The following is a 27,992-nucleotide window of genomic DNA, read 5'->3' as shown; positions in this document are numbered from 1 at the left end:
CATTCACCCTTTCCTTCTCTCCAGAGATGCTGCCTGTCCCACTGAGTTACCCCAGTGTTTTGTATCGATCTTTGGTGTAAATCAGCATCTACAGTTCCTTCCTACACAAGAATCTACGAATCTCAGCATTAAAAATACCCAAATGACTTGGCCTCCACCGCAGTCTTTTTGTCTTTTGAATGAATGAATGAATAAGTTTATTGGCCAAGTATTCACATACGAGGAATTTGCATGAATACTTGGCCAATAAACGTATTAATTCTTTATTTTTTGTACTAGACAATAGGTGCAGGAGTAGGCCATTCAGCCCTTCGAGCCAGCACCGCCATTCAATGTGACCATGACGAGACAAAAATGCTGGAGAAACTCAGCGGGTGAGGCAGCATCTATGGAGCGAAGGAATAGGTGACGTTTCAGGTTGAGACCCTTCTTCAGACCGGACCCAAAACGTCTCGACCCGAAACATCACCTATTCCGCTGAGTCTCTCCAGCATTTTTGTCGTCCTTCGATTTTTCCAGCATCTGCAGTTCTTTCTTAAACAATGTGATCATGGCTGATCATCCACAATCCAGCATCTGCATTTTTTTTTTGGAAGCCAACATCTGCAATTCCATGCACTACCTGGATACATCTCAGCAAGGATGTCAATGGCCCTAAGTCCATCACAATTGGCCAGGTAGGGGATTGCCATCAGGAAGAGAGCAGACGCCGCTGATTGGTTAATTCATCCGAATGGAGACTGCACCTGCATGGTCTTCTATTCATGGTTGGCCCGCCCACCCGTCAATCGGGGTCGACGTGACGCGTCAGAGGGCGGGTTCCGATGAGCTCCCGCCTCCCCCGGTGCACCCATTGGCTGATGTACGCGCCCGCCGCCGCCGATCACGGGCCTTCTATTCTCATTGGACGCCGGCCCGTGATCGGCGGCGGCGGGCGCGTACATCAACCAATGGGTGCACCGGGGGAGGCGGGAGCTCAGCGGAACCCGCCCTCTGACGCGTCACGTCGACCCCGATTGACGGGTGGGCGGGCCAACCAGAGGCGGTCCCGTCAGTAGCCGGGCCCAATCAGCGGGCAGAGGAGGCGGGGTTTTCGAGGCGAGTTCTAGTAAGTTCGAGAAGGTGCATGGTCAGTCGGTGAGGCTCGCTGTTGGAGATGGATCTAGCGAAGGTGAGCGGAATAAATCAGGCAATTGGTCACAAAAATAACCCCCCAACAACTATAAACTGCACGGAGTTGAGTTGAGTTGGGCGGGAGAGCCACTGGAAACGATTAGCCGCGATTTATAGCATTACACGGTTAAAATGGGGCGTGTGGAGGAAAAGCCACGTTCAGGAATTAAATGATCAACTGAATTAATATAAAATCACTCAAATTAACGCCCATGGCCCAATAGTTAACTTATGGCGAGCACCCTGGGTTAATGTCATGCTTTTAATTGGGTGGGCAGGAGTTTGTTTTAATTTATTTGTATTTTTTTAAACTACTTGAAAATGTGGTTCATAAAGTCCCCCATACTTGTAACTTGTTCCTTTCTTTACAGGTTTTTAACACCTTTGTTTTAAATTATTTTTTGGGGGGGTTTATAGGCATGCTTGATTCCCTTCTTTGAGGTGATTGGGGCTTCAAGTTTGTTGTTGTTAGCATTATGGATTTAAATTGAAATTTAATAAAAATTTAGATGTTCATCTTCATTCCTTTTTTTTTTTTGGAGTAAAAGTTGTAAATGACTCAGAACTGGGGTGGGGAGGTTGAATCAAGTTTGCTGTAAAAAGATAATGGTGAATGTGCACAGTTAAGGAGAGTTAAAACTACCATTGATCCAGAGGTGGGATGAGCTTTTTTCTTTGCTGTACCTTGTTTTGACTGAATAAGGTAAAGGGAATAACATTGTCAGTCCCAACAATTTCTAAACTATTTATAGTTGGGTCTCTCTACTGTTGGCACGCAGGGAGGGGAAGGGTAGTCCATGGTGAGTATTTATGGTACTTTACTTGTCTCCAATCTCAACCCAACATTCCCTGCTGTACAATTCCACAAATATATGCTCGTCGGTCTTTCGAATCCAGAACAGTACCACCGCACAGTAACAAGCCTTTCGGCCCACAATATCTGCCGTGAACATGATGCCATGTTTAACTAATCTCTGCCTGCATGTAATCCATATCACCATTCCCTGCATATCCTTGGGTTTATCAAAAAACCCCACTATATCTGCCTTCACATTTGCTCCTGGCAGTGTTTTTTTTCCAGCCACCCACCACTCTGTTTAAAAATTAAAAAAACCCTGCACCACACATCTCCTTTAAACCTTGCCCCTTTCACCTTAAAGCTATGCCCTCTATTCCTTGAAACTTCCACACTAGGAGAAAGGTTCTGACCATCTATGCCTCTGATCTTTATATTTCTAGCAGGTTTCCCCTCAACCTCTGACATTGGAGTGACTAATCCAGGTTGGTCCGACCTCTCCTTGTAGATAATGCTCTCTAATCTAGCTTTTGACCAACAATAGCAGCACACTAGATTGAGATGTTTCATTGCTAATGTTTTCAGGAAATCCTTGGAGAGACCTATACATTCTAGATTTCCCTTGGCAGAAATATCGCTCATGTTATCTAACTGAGTTTGAATGCTCTCGCTTCTAAAAAGCTGATATCAAAAATTATCCATAATTCAGAGTGTGCCATATGACTTCATTTTCATAAATTCCAGGTGAATTATGTGTTTTGAACACACCTTAACTGTGTAGGCCAGTGATTCTTAACCTTTTTGGCATACGTATGTGCATTCGCGAACAAAATACTGTATGTGGTATGTACCTTTGTTAGGTTCCTAAAAATGGGTTCAACAAATGGATATGGTATTCATTCACCCCTTCATGTCTCTCGGTAAAGCCCCAAATGATCCCTCATGGGGGTCCCGACCCCCAGGTTAAGAACCACCGGTGTAGATTCTTGGCCCTTGATTAATTTGATTGGCGGCTTTTCCTGATATAAATCCTGCATCCCTTTCCTCAGCAGCTTTGACATTTTCATTGTTGTAAATGCACAGCATAAAATTGGTGTTCATTGTCTTCCTACTGTCAGAAGAGAACATGAAAAAATCATAATTGTGAATGATTGCTGCTACACTTTTTTTGGAAAAAATACGAGGAGTTTCATATTTCATCAGCTCGGTGTGGTTTGGGATGATCTTAAATAGTAGTTAGATATTAAATAATAGTAGAAAATTGTAAAAGTGTGATCATATTCCCTTATTATTGCTGATGTTATCGTTTCAGTTTTTTTAAAAGGTGAACTAATATGTTGTTAAAATTAGCCACTTCCACCTCATGCTTTACGGTCAGAGTTTCATGATCCAAACTTAATGATGTAGAGGATATGTGAGATATTCCTGTTGCCTTATCTATTCATCCCCCATTCAGAACAACTTGAAGCTTGTACTTCTACTCTTAGATTATTTGGAAGTGGCATTGGCCTAAAATGTTGACTTTCTTTATAGATGCCAGCATGCTGAATGTATCCAGCATTTTCTGTTTATTTCACTTGTGAAATATCAATTTAACGAGAAACTTCCAATTATCCCATCGCCGTGCTCTACACGGGACTGAAAACATTTATTGCTGGTTATTTGAATTACTACAAAAGTTTGCTGATTTTGTTTTTAAAGCTTTATTTCAACTCGTGTTTCTTGATATATGCACAGATATGCAGCCTGGCTTAATCCCAACGCACTTAATTCAGATGCTACACAGTATTGGTGTCAGAGGGAGATACAACGTGAAAAACAGGCTTTTTGGCCTTCCTGTTTCAGTCAACCATTCGTCTACACGAATCTAGCTTTAATACCATATTTTTATTTCCCCAACTTTTTCATCAATTCGCCCAGATTCTACCACTCACTCGAGGGGCAATTTACAGTAGCCAATTAACCTAGCAATAAGCACGGCTGTGGGTATAAACGAGAGTGCATGGGGAAGGCAATGTGGTCAGACACAGTACCAGAAAACTGAATCGAACTCGCGCGTGTACCAGCTGCATCTATCTTGGGAGAAAGACTGGTCATTCACCTTATTTATGCCACTCATGATTTTTTTTTAACCCTCTCAGGCCACAACCCCCTCAGGCAAAGGTCACGCCCAAAGATCCTATAGCGGAGCACGATAGACCACTCCTGCTAAATGCAATGGGCTGACGTGTAGTACACAACGTGGGCCTTTTTTTCATCCATTTCAGTAACCCGACTCGCAGTGTAATCAACGTTGCGGGGGGACAATTTGTGTTAATAAATTATAATTCTGAAAATGAGGAGAAGAATTTTGCCAAAAAACTTTTTTTTTTTTTACGAGGACGTTTCCGTAACCGGCTTCCGTCTCCGCACTCGTATCCTATGGGATCTTTGGTGCAGAGACGGAAGCAGGTTACGGAAATGGGGCCGAAAATTACCCATGAATCTGCCCATGACCGTACTACGTCTTTTTAATCAAGTGGGCTATCTTGCTTGCGATATGATCTTTGGTCACGCCTTTGCTTTCTTCACTTCAGGCACAGCAGTTCTGGACTATTTCATCTCTCTTTATAACTCAAGCCTTCCAGTCCCAGCAACATCCCCGTGAATCTTTTCTGCACCTTTAGCTTAATAATAACATCCTTCCTATTATTTGGTGATCATAACTGCACACAATGTGATCTTACCAACATCAGTTGTAACCTGCCATCTCACTTCATGAGCTAAGTTCCTAATTCTGCCAACTTTGCCCTTCATTCTAACAGGAACATTCTGACCCTCTCCCCTTCTTAAAAGTCTCCGACTTGCCAAATGTCCCTTTACCTGCAAAAAGCTGTTCCCAATCACCCGTTGCTAGTTCCTGTCTAAATTTGTCTTGCCCCAATTTAGGCCTTTAACTTGTGGATTGAAACCTCATTGGGGGAAAAATGCAGTACTCCCACTGACTCCTGGAGATCGCTGCCCCGTGACATTTCCAAGTGAGGAAGAAGCACTTGGGATTGTATAGAGAGTCAAACATCAGAAGCCCTGCGTTAATTGCTGAAGGAATACTGCACCTTGCAAATTAACTGCCCATCCACCTGCCCTCATTTTACACCTCCGTCCGGTCCCATCTGTAAAAGTGCTCAAATTCCTATATTGGTCGTCTCTGAACCCACAAAACGTGAACGACACCCTTCTCAAACCTAGTAGGCAGATTAAGAATTATTTATTATATCGCACGTGGTAGAAGAATATCATTTAAATCTTAAAAACTTATATGATTTGGCTTAATATAGTAATGCACCTTAAACAGCATTTACAGTTGTTTATGTCTAAGCCTATTAATTTTATTTTATGCAGTGTTTATTCATATTAAAGTGACACAGCTGTTAAAAATGGTTTAGGATTTAGTTTGATAGTTTGCAGTCAGAGATTGAATTTCCTGCCAAGTGTGATTATGGGTTTAAATCATGTTCTTGAGTTGCCCTCTGTCAAACCAACCATCTGTTTCCTTCCATGTTTAGGTTTAATATAAAACACCTAACGCACATGTTTTTTTTTATTGCAATTATCGAATAGGCACTGGTACAGTCTGAAGTGCACGTTTTTTTACATTTGTAGCCCTGCCCCACTGTAACTTTCACATTGGACGTGTTTGGTTCATAAAGTGACATTAAGAATGACGGTGTTTATATTGCTCAAACCTCTCTCCATCTGATTATAAAGAAATAGATATGAATGTACAAACCAAAGATACAGTTTTGCTTCAAGTTCAGTCAAATGTAAGAGGAAGCTTAATGATACAATTGCCATTAAAATAGATTCAAGTTTTGTATGTTAACAAATGTCAATGTTTTAATTGTTAGCTGAGAGCATTGTGCTGGATCAAATAGAGTTGCTGGGCTAGATGTGTCAGAATCAGCAGGACACAATATTTTGTTAGGAAAGGTACAAAAGCTTTCTAACTTTCATCCATTGACCTGGTTACATTTGAAGATAAATATCCAGGAATGTGCGTAAGCAATGGTGTTTATGAATGTACGTAATATTGTTCCAGAAACATAAATGGCCTCGAAGGATAAGTTGTAACAATAAACAGCAAGACTGGAATCGGGTCTTTGAATTTAAATAATTAACGTCTTTACACAGCTACACCTTATGTTTGTCATGGTTCTTGAGCACAGAAACAATTGTGTTTGTGGTTTAAATCACCTGTTCACTGGAAGCTTTGTTGCAATAAAATCTCTCAGTGATCCCAAAGGACCCCAGTATAACAACTGCAAGCGGCTTTGTCAAAACCCAGGTGCATTTTTCCTTGTATTTCAGGTTGCTGTGTTGACCGGTAGCCAAAATCATCTTCCTGCAAAAAAAAACGCACAATTAATACCCATGCCTGTTAGAGTGAGCACTTAAAATTGTCTGTCTTTAAAGTGACGGTGTGTTTCTATCAATGAATTTGTGAGTTCCAGTCTATGGTTTTGGGGTAAATGTTAATCATTCTTTGTCTGCTCCCTGGTAAGAGTGGATACCGGTAATTTTGAAACATATCTTCATTTGGCTGTATTGTGCCTTCATTGTAAGGCAATGTGTCCTAAAGCAATAGGCTTATGAATATATAGGTACTGTTACAATAGGCATTAAACCTTAACGGAGGGTAAGATTAAAATACCAGTTGTATAAATTTCAGTTTAAAGCTAAAGAATTGATCAATATGGTTGAATAGTAGCAGATGCCAAGCTGGTAAATTTAAAATAAAAGCACAAAACGTTATCCTAAAACAATACTATTTTTCTTTCCTCTTAGGTGAATGAACTTAAGGAGAAGGGTAATCAAGCCCTCAGTGCTGGGAAGATAGACGACGCCATCATATGCTATAGTGAAGCCATCAAGCTAGACCCCAAGAACCATGTACTTTACAGCAACAGATCAGCTGCTTATGCCAAAAAAGGGAATTACCAAAAGGCCTACGACGATGGCTGCAAAACAGTAGAAATAAAACCAGAATGGGGCAAGGTAAGCTATCGCAAGGGGAGAGTGAGAAAAATACATTTCTATGATGTCTGTGGGGTGTCTAGCTTTGCGTGCTATCATTAATTATACTGTGCATTAGTAAAATCAAGCCTTTTACGAGTACAACACGTGGTGCAAATATATACATAACAATGTGCAAAATATTGTCTTACAGCATTCTAGTGTTTCAGTTACAGAGAAAATGTGGATAAAAGGAAAACTACAAGGTCTGCAACGTGGTAGATTGGAAGATCAGGACTACATCCTAGCTTATGGTGGACCATTCTGTAGTCTGATAACAGTGAAAGATTGAAACTTAAAGTTAACTGGCGGATTGAAACTAACTTGAAAAGTTTCTGTGAAGCAAAGATACTAAGAGTATAGGATAAAGTTGGCTATGAGAAGTCGGACCGCAGACCATTCAAGCTCTTGAATGATGGAACAATCTAGATAAGCTGTAAAGTCTGTTTCTATTGACTTATTCCTAAAACTATGGGGGTACATTATTCTAGACATGGGACTTGAATTATATTCCTACTACTTGTGAGAGTGCTACTAACTGATCATCAATAGAATATTAAGTATCTACCCCATTGAGTATCAGTGTAAATTTCTTAAATGATGACTGCTGCTATTGGTGTGCATTGTCCATCTGCCTGTTCTGTTGACTAAAAGGATTCTGATACTTCAGAGCACGAATTATCCCTTGTCTAGGCCAATATCACCCGCAAATAAACACTGCTTAATTTTTTTTTTGGATGAATAGGAAACCATCTCAAAATCAATGTGTAAATTTTGTTCACTCAACCCTAACAGTCAATCTTTTTTTCAAAAGCTTGCATAAATATTCACATTGTATAAATATTACATTGAATACTGCTGCAGGGACCCTAACTTAACTAGCCTCAGGTTAAAACCAAATGGTGTAGAGTAGTTGGTGGATGAACATGCACAAAGTTATGTTGTTCCTTCAAACTTTAGCAGTCGCTTGTTTTTAGATCCCTGAAACTTGTTTTATAATTGTGCCATTTAGGGTTACTCTAGAAAGGCTGCAGCCTTGGAATTCCTCAATCGTTTTGAAGAAGCAAAGAAAACCTATGAGGAGGGACTAAAGCATGAACCAGGAAACCAACAGCTAAAAGATGGCATGCAAAACGTGGATGCCAGGCTAGCAGGTAAGAAGTCAAGTGGGATTTTACGACCTCAATGTTTGATCAGGATTGCAGTATCTTTTTATTTAATTCCTTCCAGCTCTCAAAAAAAAGTTGCAAGATTGTCACAAAAATGGATTAAGTGTGAAATTCTAATGTCAGGTATAGAATAGATCATTCTTCAGTTTTGGTTTCATTCTTGAAGTTGACCTGACTTCAGAAATGAAGTGGTGACAATCAAGCTTCATTGCAAAAAAATTCCTCAAGTTTAATTGTGCTTTTCCCAAGTGCCTTGAAACGGATCATTAAATCTTACATTGCATTAGATTTGAAACCAGTTGGAGGTCAAGATACTAAAGCAGGTCATTATGCAACATGATTTTATGCTGTTTTGATGCAATGTGTAGATGTCTGTCTTCAATGCTTGAGTAGCAAGAATTAATAATCAACTGATTGTCATCCCATCTCAATTGGTGGAATTAAAATTGCGCTAGTCATGCCTTACTGATGAGGGAGAAGAGGTGAAAATCTGCACACATGAATTGCTATTTATGATCTATTCCTGTCTCCTTATTAGGATTAATTATCATAGTTTATTTGAAATCTGAAGATCCTCTTGTGATGCTTTGCTTAATTAACTTAGCTGAATGATTCATTGTTATAGTCAAAATACTTGCAGAAAAATGATTCTACTGGGTCCTGTAGTAATCCAGCTTGTTTTCTTTTCAGAAAATAAATTCATGAACCCATTTGCTTCTCCAAACCTGTACCAAAAACTGGAGAGTGATCCCAGGACAAAGGGATTACTCAATGACCCAAGTTACAAAGAATTGATTGAACAGTTGAAAAGTAAACCAGCTGACTTAGCCACGTATGTGTTGTCTTGCATTCAAGGTGTTACATTATTATGCGGGAGGTTTTCACTTGAAATAAGTTTACATTTGGGATGACTTGTAAATGTTTTTCTAACTTGCAATTCATGTCAAATGAATATTTAAATCTAGTTCTAAATACATGGCCATGGAAGAAACAATTACATCTGGTGACACAATTACCATCTGGTTGATATTGAAGGCAATAAACTAATTTGAAATAATTGTAAGCCCTTGTAAAGAAATTTTGATCTCTTTACCTATCTTGCCTCCTCTGCGGAAAGTGCTGAATTTCAGAAGGATGATTCAAAGTGTAATTTTCAGCTCATAGTTCTTGTGCTTAAACATTAAACTTTCGGCAAGCCATTAACTTGTCCATGGGGGAGTGGGAATTGTCTGTCTACACTTCCTTAAGGGATCACTCATTGAGATGAATAATTCAATTTTTTCTTTCCTAATCGTGGAGCCATTTGCCCTTGCCAAAAATAAGATGACCAATTATGAATTGGACTGCAAGGGTCGGTGCTGGGACCCCAGTTGTTCACAATTTATATAAATGATTTGGAGGAGGGAACCAAGTGTAATATATCAAAATTTGCGGACGATACAAAAATGGGAGGAAAAGTAGGGGATGAGGAGGATAGGAAGAGTCTGCAAAAGGATATAGATAAGCTAGGTGAGTGGGCAACAACTTGGCAGATGAAATTTAATACTAATAAATGTGAAGTCATTCACTTTGGGGAAAAAAAATGATAGGGCAAGTTATTTTCTAAATGAGGAGGAGCTGCGTTGTAATGCAACGCAAAGGGATCTAGGGGTATTAGTACATGAATCACTAAAAGTTAGTATGCAGGTGCAGCAAGCAATCAGGAAGGCCAATGGAGTTTTGGCCTTTATTGCTAGGGGGATTGAGTATAAAAACACGGAGGTCTTGCTGCAGCTGTACACAGTATTAGTGAGACCACATTTGGAATACTGTGTACAGTTCTGGGGTCCATACTTAAGAAAGGATGTACTAGCCCTGGAGGCAGTGCAGCGAAGGTTTACAAGATTAATTCCTGCAATGAGGGGATTGACATATGAGGAAAGGTTAAGTAGGCTGGAACTCTACTCTTTGGAGTTTAGAAGAATGAGAGGCGATCTCATTGAAACATATAAGATCGTGAGGGGCCTTGATCGGGTGGATGCACCGAGGATGTTCCCAATGATCGGGGAAACTAGAACTAGGGGACATAGTTGCAGAATAAGGGGGGGCTCTTTTAAAACTGAGATGAGGAAGAACTTCTTCACCCAGAGGGTGGTTAATTTATGGAATTCACTGCCCCAGGGAGCAGTGGAAGCAGAAACGCTAAATATATTTAAGACTAAAATAGATGGTTTTTTAGCTGCCAAGGGGATAAGGGGCTACGGGGAGAGGGCAGGGATATGGACCTAGGTATGGTTAGTATAGTAAGACCTGAGTGATCTCCTGGACAAGTGTCGATCGCCTGGATTGGGGTCGGAGAGGAATTTCCCGGATTTTTTCCCCGAATTGGACCTGGGTTTTTATCCAGTTTTTTGCCTCCCCCAGGAGATCACGAGGTTCTTGGGGTGGAGAGGGGTGATAGCGGTATAAAGGGGAGGGTAGTGTCTTGTGTTCTGTGTCTTGTGTCTACTGTTTGTGGGTAAGTGTGTCTGTTTAGTGTTCAGCCATGAGCGAATGGCGGTGCGGGCTCGACGGACCTGGTGGTCTACTCTCGCACCTACTTTCTATGTTTCTATGTTTCTATGACTGGATCTTCCTTTCCTTCTGGAATTTCACTTGTTACCTATCTGAAACATTCAGGAAATGTCAATCCCAGCTTCCAAGGAGGCCTAGAAATGCACATTTTTTAACTGCTTGTATGCCCTTTGAAGACTGGCATTACATTGACTGGGATGTTAAAATAACTTTCTTTGGGACTTTTTATCTTTCTGGAAATTTAGCCAAAAACATTCCAATATGATTCGCCCTTGTGCACCTGATGTAATTCACGTAACATTAGTGTATGGGATGACACAATTCTGTGTCTCACATGAATATAGTGAAAGAACTTGGACCTTGCATTTAGGACTGCCTGTTAGGCTGTGCCAGATTCCTATAGCCCTTGAATATCCTGACCTTTCAATAAATGATCTGCTTCCACTTTACCTGCTTCTCATCTAGGGCAATATATAGCCTTCCAAATGTGCTCAAGTACCCCGGTGTGGTCTAACTATGGCTTAATATAGCTCGAGCAGTATTTAAACACTCAACTATCTGCACATAAAAGCCAGCACTTCATTAATTTTAATTATTTGTTCCACTTGGTCAAACCCCACAACTGAGTCAGAATTCTAAAGATTCACCATCCTCTGAGAGGAAATTTCTCCATACTTTGGTTTAAAAATGACCAGCCCCTCATCGTGAAACTACGTTGGCATTCAAGATTCTCCCACGTGAAAAAATCTTGACATCTACTCTTAGGATTTTTCACCTTTCGGTTAGATGACCAACTCTCAGCTATCTTATGTTATTGGTTTTCTAGAAACACGGCACTGAGGATGATGGTATACCAGAGAGAGTACATGTGTGTGAGTGACTGGTGGTGGTCGGAGGGGCCGTAGGCGCAGATTGGCAGCCACGCTTCCGTCAGTCTGCCCCAGGGCAGCTGTGGCTACAGAAGTAGCTTACCACCACCGAGTGTGACTGAGGAGTGAATGAATAATGCGATGTAAAGCGCCTTGAGTATTAGAAAGGCGCTATATAAATCCCATCCATTATTATTATTATTACATGGCTGGAGTAACTCAGCAGAGCAGGCATCATTTCTGGAGAACATGGATAGGTGACAATTTGTGTTGGGACCATTTATCCTTGTTCTCCAGTTATGCTGCCTGACTCATTGAGTTACTCCAGCACTTTGTTTACTTGTTAATTTTCTATCTCAAGTGTCATGCTCAACTCAGCTTTAGACTTGAAAATAAAATGTGTTTTTAATGGCGTTTTGCAGTAGTAGATCCATAATCTAAATGACCGGCTTGTAGTGCACATCCATTGCACAAGTACTCCAGGCAAAGAATTTGGGTGGAGTAGAAGATCGAAATCCCTAAAAATATAGGCAGACTATAGGTGTTAAACATGCATTGAAAGCAGCTGTTTGTGTTTTCTCAGGAAACTACAAGATCCCAGAGTTATGACGACTCTAAGTGTTTTGCTTGGAATTGATTTGCAATCTACAGAGGACGATGAAGACGAACCTACTGCTGCTCCACCACCTCGTCAGCCCAAAAAAGCAACTAAACCAGAGCCTATGGAAGAGGATCTTCCTGAAAATAAGAAAAAGGTACAACACCAAATGAAATTGCTCTCTGCCAATCTTGGAATTCAAAATCAACTTTTCTCAGCCATTATGAAACAAGTATTTTTAATTAATTTCTAGGCATTTAAAGAGAAAGAATTGGGCAATGAAGCCTATAAAAAGAAGGACTTTGCAGCAGCAATAAAACATTATGATCAGGCAGCAGAACATGATCCTACAAGTATGACATATTTAAGCAACAAATCAGGTGAGAAAAGCATTGCATTTTTTTTAAGGGTTTTGTTGAACAAAATGAATTTGGTGCAAATGAAATTTGTAGCAGTGACTTTTTGCATCTTATTTCTGCTCTGGTCAACTTGTATTCCATCAAAGGCCAGGACATCTCTGCTTTCGTAAGGAATCTTGCTGTATTCCAGGACCTTTAAAAGAGGTGGAAAGTAACGAAGGAATCCATTTTAGGTGGATGTTACATAATCTGCACTTGCACTTTTCTAAAAACGCATGTGGGTTACCAGCTCCCTCAAACATTCAGTCTAATTGTGGCTGACCTCAGCTGGCCTCAACTTCCCCATAAGGCTCTTTGATCTTTCACATATTTATCTATATCCCCCTCCAACCTCAGACAGAGAATTCCAGAGACTTGTTACTCTCTGAGAGAAGAATGGGGAAATTACTGCAAGTTTCTTGAGCATTCAACCCCTTCTCAACTTCCGTAATGAGGAAGTGACTGGATACTTGCTCCTTGAAGCGGGATGGATTTTATTTTACTTGTTCATTTACCAGTTTTAAAGTAGCAATCATAGAAACTCGGGAACAAGTTACTTGGTGCACTTGATTAGATTGTGTCATGTCTAAAATTCCAAGACTTGGGGGACAAAATTATATCCATCTTATTTTAATTTTAAAAAATCTTCCATGAGAATCAGCTGCATGCATGCTCTTTTTACACAGCTGTGTACTTTGAGCAGGATGAATTTGACAAATGCCGTGAAACCTGTGAAAAAGCTGTTGAAGTGGGAAGAGAAAACCGTGAAGATTACAGACAAATTGCAAAGTAAGTGACCATTAATGCAGTCGAAATTTTATCTATAAAATTGATGATAATGATAATCTAAACACATTGTATACAGTGCCCTCCATAATGTTTGGGACAAAGACCCATTATTTAATTATTTGCCTCTGTACTCTACAATTTGAGATTTGTAATAGAATAAAATCACATGTGGTTAAAGTGCACATTGTCAGATTTTATTAAAGGGTATTTTTATACATTTTGGTTTCACCATGTAGAAATTACAGCAGTGTTTATACATAGTTCCTTCCCCCCCCCCCCCCCCCCCCCCCCATTTCAGGGCACCATAATATTTGGGCACATGGCTTCACAGGTGTTTGTAATTGCTCAGGTGTGTTTAATTGCCTCCTTCATGCAGGTATAAGAGAGCTCTCAGCACCTAGTCTTTCCTCCAGTCTTTCCATTACCTTTGGAAACTTTATTGCTGTTTATCAATTTGAGGACCAAAGTTGTGCCAATTAAAGTCAAAGAAGCCATTATGAGACTGAGAAACAAGAATAAAACTCTTAAGCGATATCAGCCAAACCTTGGGCTTATTAAAATAAACTGTTTGGAACATTAAGAAGAAAGAGAGCACTGGTGAGCTTACTAATTGCAAAGGGACTGGCAGGCCAAGGAAGACCTCCACAGCTGGTGACAGAAAAATAATTTCTATAATAAAGAAAAATCCCCAAACACCTGTCCGATAGATCAGAAACACTCTTCAGGGGTCAGGTGTGGATTTGTCAATGACCACTGTCCGCAGAAGACTTCACGAAGAGAAATACAGAGGCTACACTGCAAGATGCAAACCACTGGTTAGCTGCAAAAATAGGATGGCCAGGCTACAGTTTGCCAAGAAGTACTTAAAAGAACAACCACAGTTCTGGAAAAAGGTCTTGTGGACAGATGCAACAAAGATTAACTTATATCAGAATGATGGCAAGAGCAAAGTATGGAGGAGAGAAGAACTGCCCAAGATCCAAAGCATACCACCTCATCTGTGAAACACGGTGGTGGGGGTGTCGTAGCCTGGGCATGTATGGGGCTGAAAGTGCTGGCTCACTTATCTTCATTGATGATACAACTGCTGATGGTAGTAGCATAATGATTTCTCAAGTCTATAGACACATCCTATCTGCTCAAGTTCAAACATGCCTCAAAACTCATTGGCCAGCGGTTCATTCTACAGCAAGACAATGATCCCAAACATATTGCTAAAGCAACAAAGGAGTTTTTCCAAAGCTAAAAAATGGTCAATTCTTGAGTGGCCAAGTCAATCACCCGATCTGAACCCAATTGTGAGAAAACTGAAGTGGACTAGCCCCCCAAAACAAGCATAAGCTAAAGATGGCTGTAATACAGGCCTGGCAGAACATCACCAGATAAGACACCCAGCAACTGGTGATGTCCATGAATCGCAGACTTCAAGCAGTCATTGCATGTCAAGGAAATGCAACAAAATACTAAACGTGACTACTTTCATTTACATGACATTGCTGTGTCCCAAACATTATGGTGCCCTAAATGGGGGGACTATGTATAAACACTGCTGTAATTTCTACACGGTGAAACCAAAATGTGTAAAAATGGCCTTAATTAAAATCTGACAATGTGCATTTAACCACATGTGATTTTTTTTCTATTACAAATCTCAAATTGTGGAGTACTGAGGCAAATAAACAAATAAATGATCCCAAACATTATGGAGGGCACTGTGTTTCTTGCACTGATTGTCAATTTTTAGATACTGGGTATTGGTGCACTTTGTAGGGAAGTGTTGTCTTGGGCATTTGTTTTTGAATTGAGGATGACTTGCATCCACTGGAGGAAGCTAATGAAGGTCATTACAGGAACTGCAAACACACTGCGTGTTGGAGTTGTTTGTTAAGTGGACCACTCTGTTGATTAAGACCTCTGAACCCTCCAAGTGCATGGCTTTAAGTTCCTTTCTAAATGTTCTTTTTCTTAGCAATCGTGGATTAAAGAGTCCTTGGAGCCAGGGAGATGTTGCATAGAAAGAGAAAAATAGGTGCAGGAGTAAGCCATTCAGCCCTTCGAGTCAGCGCTGCTATTCAATGTGATCATGGCTGATCATCTAAAATCAGTACCCTGTTCGTGCTTTTTCTCCATATTCCTTGATTCTTTTAGCCCTTAGAGCTAAATCTAACTCCCTTGAAATCTGTTATCTTTATTCAGAGAAGCACTGAGCACCTCTGCCCTCCTAACAAATCTTTTCCCATGACGGAATAAGAGTTGGTTTTGACAGTTCATTGTCCACTGTACAAACAATATGGCCTGCCCAATGTCACTGATTAAATGTAACAAGGGCCTTAATTCTAGAGATCTTGACATGGGGGAGAACACTGACATTGGTTGGATGTTTTTTATTGACAGGGGGTGATAGTGGGAAATGCAAACAAATATGCAAGTATTTTTAAAATTTTAATGTGAACCATTAAAATATTTTATTCTCCTGCATCTTTTTAGAGCATATGCACGAATTGGCAACTCCTATTTTAAGCAAGGGAAATGTAAAGAAGCCGTTCAATACTACAACAAATCCCTCGCAGAGCAAAGAACTCCTGAGGTCATAAAGAAATGTCACCAAGTAAGCGTTTTGTTCTTATCTTCACTGTTGTGTTGAAGTTGGGCAGCTTTAAAAAGATAATGTGGGAATCAATACTACAGCAGTTGTTTTTTGTGCTACATGATTTGGCTTAGGAGTTTTTTTTCTTTCCACTGCTACATCCCACGGCTTTTTTAATGGGTAAGAGGGTGTTTCAAATCGATTTAGTTTAGAGATACAGGGTGGAAGCAGGTCCTTCAGCAGGCAGAGTCCACACCAACCCGCTCACACTAGTTCTATGTAATTCCCACTTTTCCATCCGCTCCCTACACACCAGGAGCAATTTAGAGATCAATTCACACACAAAACCTGGCGGTAGCGTTACTGCCTTACAGCGCCAGAGACCCAGGTTCGATCCTGACTATGGGTGCTGTTTTTCGGAGTTTGCACATTCTCCCCATGACCTCATTGGTTTTCTATGATTGCTCTGATTTCCTCCCACACACCAAAAACCTACAAGCATGTAAATTATAAACTATTGTGTAGGATTGTGCTAGTGTACGGGGATCACTGGTCAGTATGGGCCGAAGTGCCTGTTTCCACATGTGATCTCTAAAATAACTAACGTACTAAAGTAAATGCACAAACTCCGTACTAACACCCAAGGCCAGGATTGAATGCGGGGTCTCTGGCACTAAGGCAGCAGCTTCAGCTGTGCCACTGTGCTGTCAGGGAGAGTCTCACTTCCAGTGCACTGTTGCACTTGGTATGCCTGCTCCTCAGTTACAAGAGTCCTTTATTGACCTGTACCTGCTTACCTTTAGCTCAGGGATCTAACTTACAAAATAACCTGCTGTTTTTCAGGCTGAGAAGATCCTGAAGGATGAGGAGAAGGCAGCGTACATTAATCCAGAACTTGCTCTGGAAGAGAAAAGCAAAGGCAATGAATTCTTCCAGGATGGTAATGTCAAATTAAAATTTGGGTTCTGATGGTATTACAATGCAGATGAAAACGTGCAATCAATTCCACTGTTTAATAGTTACCTCATTTCTGCTGCAAAACATATTGAAGTTTTGTTGCAGTAATCGCGTAGTAGGGATTCTTTAACGCTAGAGGGAGCTGCTGAAGAACATGTTGCTCCAAATATCAAGTTAGTTGAACAGGTCATTCTTTTTGCATCTTGAGAATAAAGTAAAATTGTTTTTTAGTTGAAGCAGTTTAAATTGGGACTGGAATCCAGGGTCAAGTCTATGTACATTGTGTAGGAAGGAACTGCAGATGATGGTTTACACCGAAGATAGACATTGTGTTGGTGGGGATGTAGTGATATTAACACAGTTTTGTAATCTTGGCTTAAGGGAGGACTATTTGGCCTAACATACCAGATATCACCTGGAGCTATTTGATGGAATCATCCAATTAATTTAATTCCCGTTTGATCTTTATCTGTGGAGTTAAACCGTATATTTTCAATTGTGTGTCAAGTTATATCCATGATTGAATGCCGGAGTAGACTCAATCGGCTAAGTGGTCTAATTCTGTTCCTATGACTTACGAGTTTATACAAAGCATACAGATATCATAAATGTTGTCAATTGCTCTGCCACCCTTTTTCAGAGAGTTTCCAAGTCATCGCATGCCCTGGGATTTTTTTAAGTTTCCAACTTGGCACTTTCTTGCCAATTTGGAAGTGGAAGCAGTCTCCCTTTGTTATTATGAAAAAATCTTAGTTTTCAATTTAATAGATTCTTGGTTTTCTTTAAGTGTTTTATTTTGAGTGAAGAAACAGGGAAATAGGCACAGCAGATCTAAAAGCAAAAAAAGGTAGTTGCTGGAAATCTGGAACAAAAGCAGTTTGCATGAAATACTCAGCAGGTCAGGCAGCATCTGGTGAGCAGAGCAATGGATTTTCATTGCAACTGAGATATGCTTCAAGTTGCCGAAAAGTTGAGTGAAAGAACAAAGGGAATGTTTTCACTGTACCTCGGTACACATGACAATAAACTAAACTGAAACTGAACTGAGAATCTAGATGGTGCTGATGCCTTCTGCGTGGGTGATAAAAGCTTGTTAATCATTACTGATGTGTCTGAAGGACGTGTAAAGAAAGGGAAGTTCAAGTGAGTTTATTGTCATGTGTCCCTGTATAGGACAATGAAATTCTTGCTTTGCTTAAGCACACAGAAAATAGTAGGCATTTACTACAAAACAGATAAATGTGTCCATATACCATGATATAAATTGAAAGAACTTGAGTGATGAGGTGGAGCATAGTTTTGCAGTGTTGAAACGGGCCCTTCAGCACAACTTGCCCACACTGGCCATCTCTTCCCACCTGCCTGCAGGGAGCAGGGAAACTGGGACCAAACAAGAATACTGAGTTTTGGAAATGTATAAAACAGGCAGCATCCTTGGAGAGGAAAAAACGGAGTTAACAATATCGACTGTAGACAAAAATGCTGGAGAAACTCAGCGGGTGAGGCGGCATCTATGGAACGAAGGAAATAGGTGATGTTTCGGGGTCAAGACCCGAAACGTCGCCTATTTCCTTCGCTTCATAGATGCTGTCTCACCCGCTGAGTTTCTCTAGCATTTTTGTCTACCTTCGATTTTCCAGCATCTGCAGTTCCTTCTTTAACAATATTGACTTGCCTTGTATCAAAACTGGTCATTTCAGACACAAACTAGAAACATTGTCTATCTGAAACGGCTGAATTCGATATTAAGACTCTTGGGCTGCAACGTGCCAAGATTGAAGATGAGGAGGTACTCTGTGCAATATTCGTTCAGTGATCCCCAGGGCTATGAGATCTCCACTCCAATTACTTGAAACTCTTAAGTGCAAGGGATGAAAAGCAGATACAACTTTTTGCCAGTAATGGTAAAATAATCTGAAGAAGAGCCCCAACCTGAAATGTGGGTGAAGAAGGGTCCCAACCCGAAACATTACCCAACCCTTTTCTCCAGAGATGCTGCCTGACCCGCTGAGTTACTCCAGCACTCTTTGTCTATCTTTGGTATAAATCAGCATCTGCAGTTTTTTGTTTCTACATTCTTTATTTGGTATTTATTAGCTGCTACCTGTAAATGCAGAAACCTTTTTTTCAGCATGGAAGTGGATGATGCCTAAGCAATATTAAGCCTGAGATTTTTTCTTAAGATCTAATAAATTTTGTGCATTTGCTTCTGTGTATATGGCATCTAACATGGATGATTCTCTCACAGGTGTTTACCCAGAGGCTATGAAGCATTACTCAGAAGCTATTAAACGTAATCCTGATGATGCTAAACTCTATAGCAATCGAGCTGCCTGTTATACCAAGCTCTTAGAATTCCAGCTAGCTCTAAAGGTAATATTTTTTTAAAGGAATGCTTCTCCTTGCTTATCCGCAGTTGTCCACTAGTAGATTGCTAATATGCTTCAGAGTAATACTAGCTGTGCATCAGAATAATGCAGGTTAGACAGGTTATAGTTTAATACTTGGTTTATCTTTAGTTGTGAAAGGGATTTATAAATTGGGTACAAGGAAACTGTTTTAAATGTAGGAGGCCTTCATAAAATACCTAATCGCAGGCAATTATGAAAATATGTTTTGCACAGGAGTGCAATTTCATTGCTATGATGGCTGATTTTATAATTTTGAAGCCTTTCCAGTACCATTCTGAATGCATAATGAAGAAAAACATAAGTACCTGGAACAGGATGGGAAAGGTGATCAGAATATGAGGCAACATTTGCTCCATAAAAATAGGTCTAGGGATTTATTTTGTTTCTCTACAGTAGATTCCACATAGTGAGTCGGTGCGAATTGCAGAAGAGAAAAAGCAGTCTGATTACTGTTAGATCTGAGATGGCGATGTGGGATTCATAGTTTTTAATTGTCCATTTAAGTTTTGAAGAACAGGTGTGCATGTGAATTAGGAATAATGGCTTTGGTTTGGACTCCACAGATTAAGATGATAAATATGTAATGCTGGAAAGCTGATGCATTCAATTTCTCAGTTGTATCAGTTTTAAAAGATCAAACACTTAAATGTTCTACTCTTGTAGTTGGAGAGTGAGCTTCAGGAAACTGATATCAAGGTCACAGAAGAATAGAGGAAAAGAAACAGCTGTTTTTAAAGTTGATCCTTTATTGGAAGAAAACAGCACCCTACACTTGAGGGATTTCACCCCCCACTGGCTTACGAGTGCTTGCTATAAAGTTGTAATCAACTTTGACAGTATGATGGATTTTCTGTCTTAATGGAACTGCCTCACAAGCTGCTGCTTTCTGCCTTATTGAACACCAATGAAGAGTGGATATTGGTGGGTGTCTGCAATTGGACGGAAAATTTGTCATGTAGGCACTTCCAATGTTGCAACTTTTGATCAATAAATACCATTTAGCCATGGGAACAATTCCTCAGCCACAGCTAAATTTGTGTGGCTGTAGCTGATCTTGTGAGTCAAGTTATAACCAAACACAACCACTGGGAATAGTGCAGAAATCCTCTTTCCGTATGTCATTGTAATCACAAACAAAGCTTCCTTTTTGTTTGAATGTTTAAAAGAAATGCATGTGTGGAATTTTAAGTAATTCGTATTTCTCAATCAATGGAAGTGAATAAATTACATTTTCTTGGAATTTAATTCCACCTGTGTTCATGTGCAAATCACAATATCAAATCATTTCACTTTCTGTTTCGACAGGATTGTGAGGACTGCATCCGCCTCGAACCCACATTCAGTGAGTAGCTGTTGTGTTCTGGGATCATTGTCCTGTTTCCTTGCAAGGGAATGGTGATGCTGGTTATCGCTAGCCTTTGTTCCAACCTTCACCTGTGTCCGCCTATTACCCGACACACTTTGTTTAAGAAGGAACTGCAGATGCTGTTAAATCGAACGTACACAAAAATGCTGGAGAAACTCAGCGGGTGCAGCAGCATCTATGGAGCGAAGAAAATGGGCAACGTTTCGGGCCGAAACCCTGCCTCGCCTGCTGAGTTTCTCCAGCATTTTCAATACAATGCAATACCTTTTATTTGTCATTTGAACCTCACATGAGGTTCAAACGAAATTTGGTTTCTGCAGCCATACAAAAAAAGAACCAAGACACACACCAACACAATTCACATAAACATCCATCACAGTGAGTCCTCCTCACTGTGATGGAAGGCAAAACTTGTCTCTCCCCTGCTCTCCATTCCTCTCCCGAAGTCGAGGTCAAAGCCCCCGGCGGGCGCTAGCAAGTCCGCGGCCACTCAAAGCCACGCCGGGCGATGTAGGGCCCTGCCCCGGGTCTTGATGTTAGAGCCCCAGGCGGGCGCTAGCAAGTCCGCGGCAATTTACAGCCGCGCCGGGCGTTGTAAGGCCCCGCTCCAGGTCACTCTCAACCCCGCAATTCGGGCGGGAGAAGTCGCCGTTGTCAGTGCCCCGCAAAGCAGTCTCCCACCGGGGACCCACGAGCTCCCGATGTCACCATCCACCTGAGTCGGGTCGCAGCAGCTCGCCGCCGCAGCTCTCCACGCTCCGAAGCTGGCTAGCTCCACGGAGGTAGGTCCACAGCGGTAGGTCCGCAGCTCCCCAGCTCCACAGGCTCCGTGACTTCAGCCCCCAGGTCGCTCCGGTTTGAGGCCGCTCCACGGCGCTAGGCCCCAACGGCAACAGAGACCCGACAGGGAAAAGGTCGGGTCTCCATGCAGGGAAGAGATTTAAAAGTTTCCCCCACCCCCCACACATACACATTTAAAAACCCACTACAAACTAAACCCTCAACAGGACAAAAAAATAAAAAATACACAGACAGACTGCAGAGGCCGCTGCAACGTCGGTCGTGCCGCCCACCCATTTTTGTCTACCTTTGATTTTCCAGCATCTGCAGTTCCTTCTTAAACATTAAATTATAGACAGTCCAGTTCAGGTGAGTTTCAGGGCTGGTTGGTTCAGCAACCTGATTGCCTGGGGGGAAAAGCTGTTTGAGTGTCTGGTGGTACGGGAGCTGATGCTCCAGTACCTTCTGCCTGAGGGTACCTCCAACCTTTGTTCATAAACTGTGGCCCCAACTACCTTGACATGTATGTATGTATTTGGCACTCCTCAGTAGCTGAAGTATTTTAAATCTTCTGCCCTCAATGTAATAATCACCTCAGCAGAATGGTTTGGACTATATTGAACGCTCTTCCATGTTTCCACTACAGTATAGAATTATAAACCATCTAATTGGTGTGGAAGTGCCATGTGGGTGTCCATGATCCTTGCAAGTACAGTTTATCTAGACCCATTTATATACTTGGCATCTAAGATCTTTCCTCTTTGCTATGGGGGATATGTAATATATTTGGTATTGAGTGATGAGCATAGCCTACTTGAGTGAGTGGGCTGTCTTTAAAACAAGATTAATAAGACCTACATAATATTTAAGGTAAGCTATGCTGAGCAAGCAGAGAGTTGGTCAGAATTCTGGTGCAAGAATGGGGTTTTCACGTGCTTTTAATTCGTGTTCAATGAAGGAAAGGATTAAATAAATTATGTTTTCTGATTGGAAAAGACGACTGCTTTTAATGGCAATGAGTATTACAAGTGAGTTTTATTTTTGATCACGCTTGTTTTTTGTAGTCAAGGGCTACACAAGGAAAGGTGCAGCCCTGGAGGCCTTGAAGGATTTCTCTAAAGCCGTGGATGTTTACCAGAAAGCACTTGAACTGGATTCTAACTCCAAGGTATGGCTAAAATATCCATATTTCCTCTTCTGTGTTCCTGTAGTGAGAAACCTCCCCAGCTTTGGGTACCAAGATAGCTTTGACTATTCTGGGGAGGGAAGAGGGGAGAATGTATGCGAGAAGTTAACTGGATTTCTCAAAATAAGAGCAAACCTGATTGCGAAGTGAGTGGACTAGTTAAAATCTACATTTTGACAGGCGGGAGGTGCTGCAATGTATGGGCAGGTGTAATATGGTGAGCATTTGAAACTTTCAAAATCAATTTTCAAGATATGAGTGGAGTTTGAAATTGCCAATATAGAGTGCATACTTTACATGGAAAATGTGGTGCCTAGGCCGGGTGATGTGGCTGATCTCTTCCTCATCAGAGCTTCTGCGGCAGAACGAATTTGTCCTTCTGGACTTCCGGCTGGAGACGATGGATCTGTTCACAGGCTGACTTTGCTGCTGCTATCTCTGCTCCCCCAGCGGCCTAGTGCTGTTCAACTACTCTTTGAAGCCGTGACCTCTGTTGGTCCAGCCAAACGGATACATATGATGAGCTTTTGACGGCACTGGGCCTGTACTCGCTGGGGTTTGGAAGGATGAGGGGGGGGACCTCATTGAAACCTACCGGATAGCGAAAGACTTGGATAGAGTGGATGTAGAAAGGATGTTTCCACTAGTGGGAGAGTCTAGGACTAGAGGTCATGGCCTCAGAATTAAAGGTCATTCCTTTAAGAAGGAGATGAGGAATTTATTTAGTCAGAATGTGGCGAATCTGTGGAATTCTTTGCCACGGACGGCTGTGGAGGCCAAGTCAATGGATATTTTTAAGACCGATAGATTCTCGATTGGTGTGGGTGTCGGGGGTTATGGGGAGACTTGATGGGCCGAATGGCCTAAATCTGCTCCTCCTAAATGTTTGAGACGAAGACCTATCATTTATTTATTTGCCTCTGTACTCCACAATTTGAGATTTGTAACAGAAAAAATATCACATGTGGTTAAAGTGCACATTGTCAGATTTTAATAAAGGCAATTTTTATACATGTTGGTTTCACCATGTAAAAATTACAGCAGTGTTTATATATAGTTCCTTCCCCCCCCCCCCATTTCAGGGCACCATAATGTTTGGGACACAGCAATGTTATGTAAATGAAAGTAGTCACGTTTAGTATTTTGTTGCACATCCTTTGCATGCAATGACTGCTTGAAGTCTGCGGTTCATGGACATCACCAGTTGCTGGGTGTCTTCTCTGGTGATGCTCTGCCAGGCCTGTATTGCAGCCATCTTTACCGTATGCTTGTTTTTGGGGCTAGTCCCCTTCAGTTTTCTCTTCAGCATATAAACGGCATGCTCAATTAGGTTCAGATCATGTGATTGACTTGGCCACTCAAGAATTGACCATTATTAGCGTTGAAAAACTCCTTTGTTGTTTTAGCAGTATGTTTGGGATCATTGTCTTGCTGTGATCAATGAGTTTTGAGGCATTTGTTTGAACTTGAGTAGATAGAATGTGTCTCTACACTTCAGAATTCATTATGCTACTACCATCAGCAGTTGTATCATCAATGAAGATAAGTGAGCCAGTACCTTTAGCAGCTATACATGCCCAGGCCATAACCGTGTTTCACAGATGAGATGGTATGCTTTGGATCTTGGGCAGTCCTTCTCGCCTCCATACTTTGCTCTTGCCATCACTCTGATATAAGTTATTCTTTGTCTCATCTGTCCACAAGTCCTTTTTCCAGAACTGTGGTTGCTCATTTAAGTACTTAAATCTCAAATTGTGGAGTGCAGAGGTAAACAAATAAATGATGGGTCTTTGTCCCAAACATTATGGAGGGTACTGTATGACCTGATAATCGGGCACAGTTCTGAAACAAAGGGGGATGAATAATCAGTGCTGGTGCTGTACTAAATTTCCCAGAGAATGTGACGGGCAGAGGTTACTGTTGATAAGATGACCTAACAGAATATCTTGTTTGCCACTTCCACAGGAAGCTTCCGAAGGTTACCAGCGATGCCTTATGACACAGTACAACCGAAATGATACTCCAGAGGAAGTAAAACGACGTGCTATGGGTGACCCAGAGGTGCAGCAGATCATGAGTGACCCTGCAATGAGACTGATCTTGGAGCAAATGCAGAAAGACCCACAGGCATTAAGCGAGTAAGTTGTGAATTAATGTATAGTGCCCTCCATAATGTGTGGGTCAAAGACCCATCATTTATTTATTTGCCTCTGTACTCCACAATTTGAGATTTGTAATAGAATAAAATCACATGTTAAAGTTCACACTGTCAGATTTTAATAAAGGCCTTTTTAAAAAAATACATTTTGGTTTCACTATGTGGAAATTACAGTGGTGTTTATACATAGTCCCCCCATTTCAGGGCACCATAATGATTGGGACACATGGTTTCACAGGTTTTTGTAATTGCTCAGGTGGGTTTAATTGCCTCCTTCATGCAGGTATAAGAGAGATCTCAGCACCTAGTCTTTCCTCCAGTCTTTCCATCACCTTTGGAAACCTTTATTGCTGTTTATCAACATGAGGACCAAAGTTGTGCCAATGAAATCAAAGAAGCCATTATGAGACTGAGAAACAAGAATAAAACTGTTAGAGACATCAGCCAAACCTTAGGCTTACCAAAATCAACTGTTTGGAACATCATTAAGAAGAAAGAGAGCACTGGTCATTGCATGCAAGGGATGTGCAACAAAATATTGAACATGACTACTTTCATTTACATGACATTGCTGTGTCCCAAACATTATGGTATCCTGAAATTGGGGGAATATGTATAAACATTGCTGTAATTTCTACATGGTGAAACCAAAATGTATAAAGCCTTTATTTAAAATCTGACAATGTGCACTTTAACCACATGTGATTGTTTTCTATTACAATTCTCAAATTGTGGAGTACAGAGGCAAATAAATAAATGATGGGTCTGCCCCAAACATTATGGAGGGCACAGTACATAGAACAATACAATGCAGGATCAGGCCCTTCAGCCCACAATATCCATGCTGATCATGGTGCTGAAATAAACTGGTCTCATCTGCCTGCAAATACATGATCCATAATCCCTCCATTCCCTGCATATCCATGTCATCTTTTCAATTTCCTGGATGGGTTTGGGGCCTCTTTTTATTATGCTTCGTTTAATTACTGGCTATTATTCTAAAGTGCTGAATTATTTCATTTCGATCGATTTTATAATGGTGTTGTAATCTTTAATGTGGAAAGAAAGATATTAAATACAAAGTGCTGGAGTATCTCAGCTGGTCAGGCAGCATCTCGGGAGACATGCACGGTTTCAGATCGCGTCTCAATCTGAAATGTCACCTACCCATGTCGTCAGAGATGCTGCCTGGCCTGAGTTACTCCAGCACTTTTTTTTTGTAAACCAGCATCTGCAGTTCCTTGTGCCTCAAGTCTGCTTATTGCTCTCCTATTGTACCCACTACTAATGTTCTCCCTTCTATTTTCCCCAGCCATTTGAAGAATCCTGTTATAGCCCAGAAGATTCAAAAACTCATTGATGTCGGTCTCATTGCAATCCGGTGATGACTATCTAGATTTTGCCAAGACGGTTCTTCAGGAACATGGCCTCCAAGAATTTTGGAGTTGATGGTGGGGTGGGTAGGGGAAGACCATGATACAAAAAAAAACTAAACAGCCAAAACAAACTACAACATCTCATCTTGTAACATCAAATTATTTAATGAGATCTGATATTTAGTGTTATCTTGATATTAAAAAAATGGCTTGTGCACTTGTAATTTTAATTCCTTTTCATTTGTAAGGTGACTGTGAAATGCGCATCTCTGCTGTCAACTTGCAGAGATGTTGGTTTTCAGAGGTTTTGCAGTTTCTCGCATGCAGAGAGTTGCAATAAAGCATTGTATCTGACCATATTTCCAGTCTTTCTTTATTCATTTCTGCTGCTGTTAAACTGGCAGTTCAGACCACAATCTGCCTTAAACAATGGCGGAGGAGTATTTTCAGTCCATTAAACTTTTTTTGAAGACATTTCTTGAAGCCATTGCTTGTGGAAGACAGATCTGGTGATGCCAGGATGGCATTTGACCGTCTGAGAGAGAAGAAGTGTTTGTAGATTAAGTCTTAAACCGAGCACAAAATTAATCCTCTAATGAGCAGTTTATCTAACCACTTTAGGAATCCACATTCTCGCACACAACTTGAGTAGTTCCACCATTTCCAAACAAAATCAGCAGGTTAAATAAACCCAACATCTCATTATCTCCTCCCAGGATAATAACCTGGACGTCAAGGCTCTAATTATACTTGGGTGTCTGATGGGCAGACCATGTTATTCAGATCACTTTCAAAACAGGCATGTGAGTGTCATGGGTTACATACTTGAATCACCAAAGCTAGATTATTGATCAAATGCTGGATGATTGTAGATAGGGACTTGATGGCTGATGTGGAGGTGGGCTGAAGGGCCTGTTTCTGTGCTAACTAATATTTCTATGATTATTCATTATTAGAACATTGATACACTACAGCACAGTAACAAGCTCTTGGGCCCACAATGTCCATGCTGAATATGATGCTGTTAAATTTGCATGCCCACTTGTCTCAAAAGATATTCTGGTCATCTGAAAGTTTGAAATTGTTTACTGATTTTCTTCAAATTACTTGTTATTTGACTCTAGTACCAGGTTTGGCTGGGTCATGGGACCATCGTAAGCCTGAAAGAACAAGGGGTGGTGCAGTGGTAGAGTTGCTGTCTTACAGCATCAGAGATTCTGGTTCGATCCTGACCATGGGTGCTGTCCGTATGGAATTTATACATTCTCCCTGTGACCGTGTGGGTTCCTCCAGGTGCTCTGGCCTCCCACACTCCAAAGACATGCAGGTTTGTAGGTCAATTGGCTTCTATGAAAACAATTATAAATTGTCCCTGGTTTGTAAGAACATTTTAGTGTACGAGATAATCGCTGTTCGGTTCGGACTCAGCGAGGGCTGAGGGGCCTGTTTACAGTTTCTCAAAACAAGGCCATTAGAATGTAAAATTGATTGAATTTGTCCAACCTGTTCCAATTGGGAATAAGTATTTTCAATGATAAACCTCAAACTATTTTATTTCCTCTAAAAAGTTAAGAAAAGTTCATATGTATTTTGTCTGGATATTGCAATCCTGGGTTTCAAAAGCATTTGGAAGAATTATATGTACAGCAATAGACTGCTATTTTTTAAGAACATAAAATCACCCAAATCTGTCAGATAGAACTTGCATCTCGTTAGGAATACTGCTCTTGGCAAACACAGTAAAAGTAATTTTGAGAAATGGCAGATACCTTAA

General features: G+C 40.9%; 1 protein-coding gene across 1 annotated transcript; it reads left to right on the top strand.

Moving 5' to 3' along the window:
• The first annotated feature begins 1,084 nt into the window (after positions 1 to 1,084).
• Positions 1,085 to 26,577, top strand: stip1 (stress induced phosphoprotein 1). The gene is made up of 14 exons (XM_033015163.1): positions 1,085 to 1,171; positions 6,794 to 7,003; positions 8,034 to 8,175; positions 8,881 to 9,022; positions 12,196 to 12,367; positions 12,464 to 12,590; positions 13,295 to 13,397; positions 15,885 to 16,005; positions 16,828 to 16,924; positions 19,190 to 19,314; positions 20,658 to 20,694; positions 22,563 to 22,666; positions 24,650 to 24,822; positions 26,155 to 26,577. The coding sequence occupies exons 1-14, from the start codon at positions 1,157 to 1,159 to the stop codon at positions 26,225 to 26,227; spliced, it is 1,641 nt and encodes a 546-aa protein (XP_032871054.1). The 5' UTR covers positions 1,085 to 1,156; the 3' UTR covers positions 26,228 to 26,577.
• The last annotated feature ends 1,415 nt before the right edge of the window (positions 26,578 to 27,992 follow it).

This window comes from Amblyraja radiata, chromosome 45, assembly GCF_010909765.2.
Source record: "Amblyraja radiata isolate CabotCenter1 chromosome 45, sAmbRad1.1.pri, whole genome shotgun sequence".
Classification (NCBI taxonomy): Eukaryota; Metazoa; Chordata; class Chondrichthyes; order Rajiformes; family Rajidae; genus Amblyraja; species Amblyraja radiata.
This window is presented reverse-complemented; position numbering and strand designations above follow the sequence as displayed.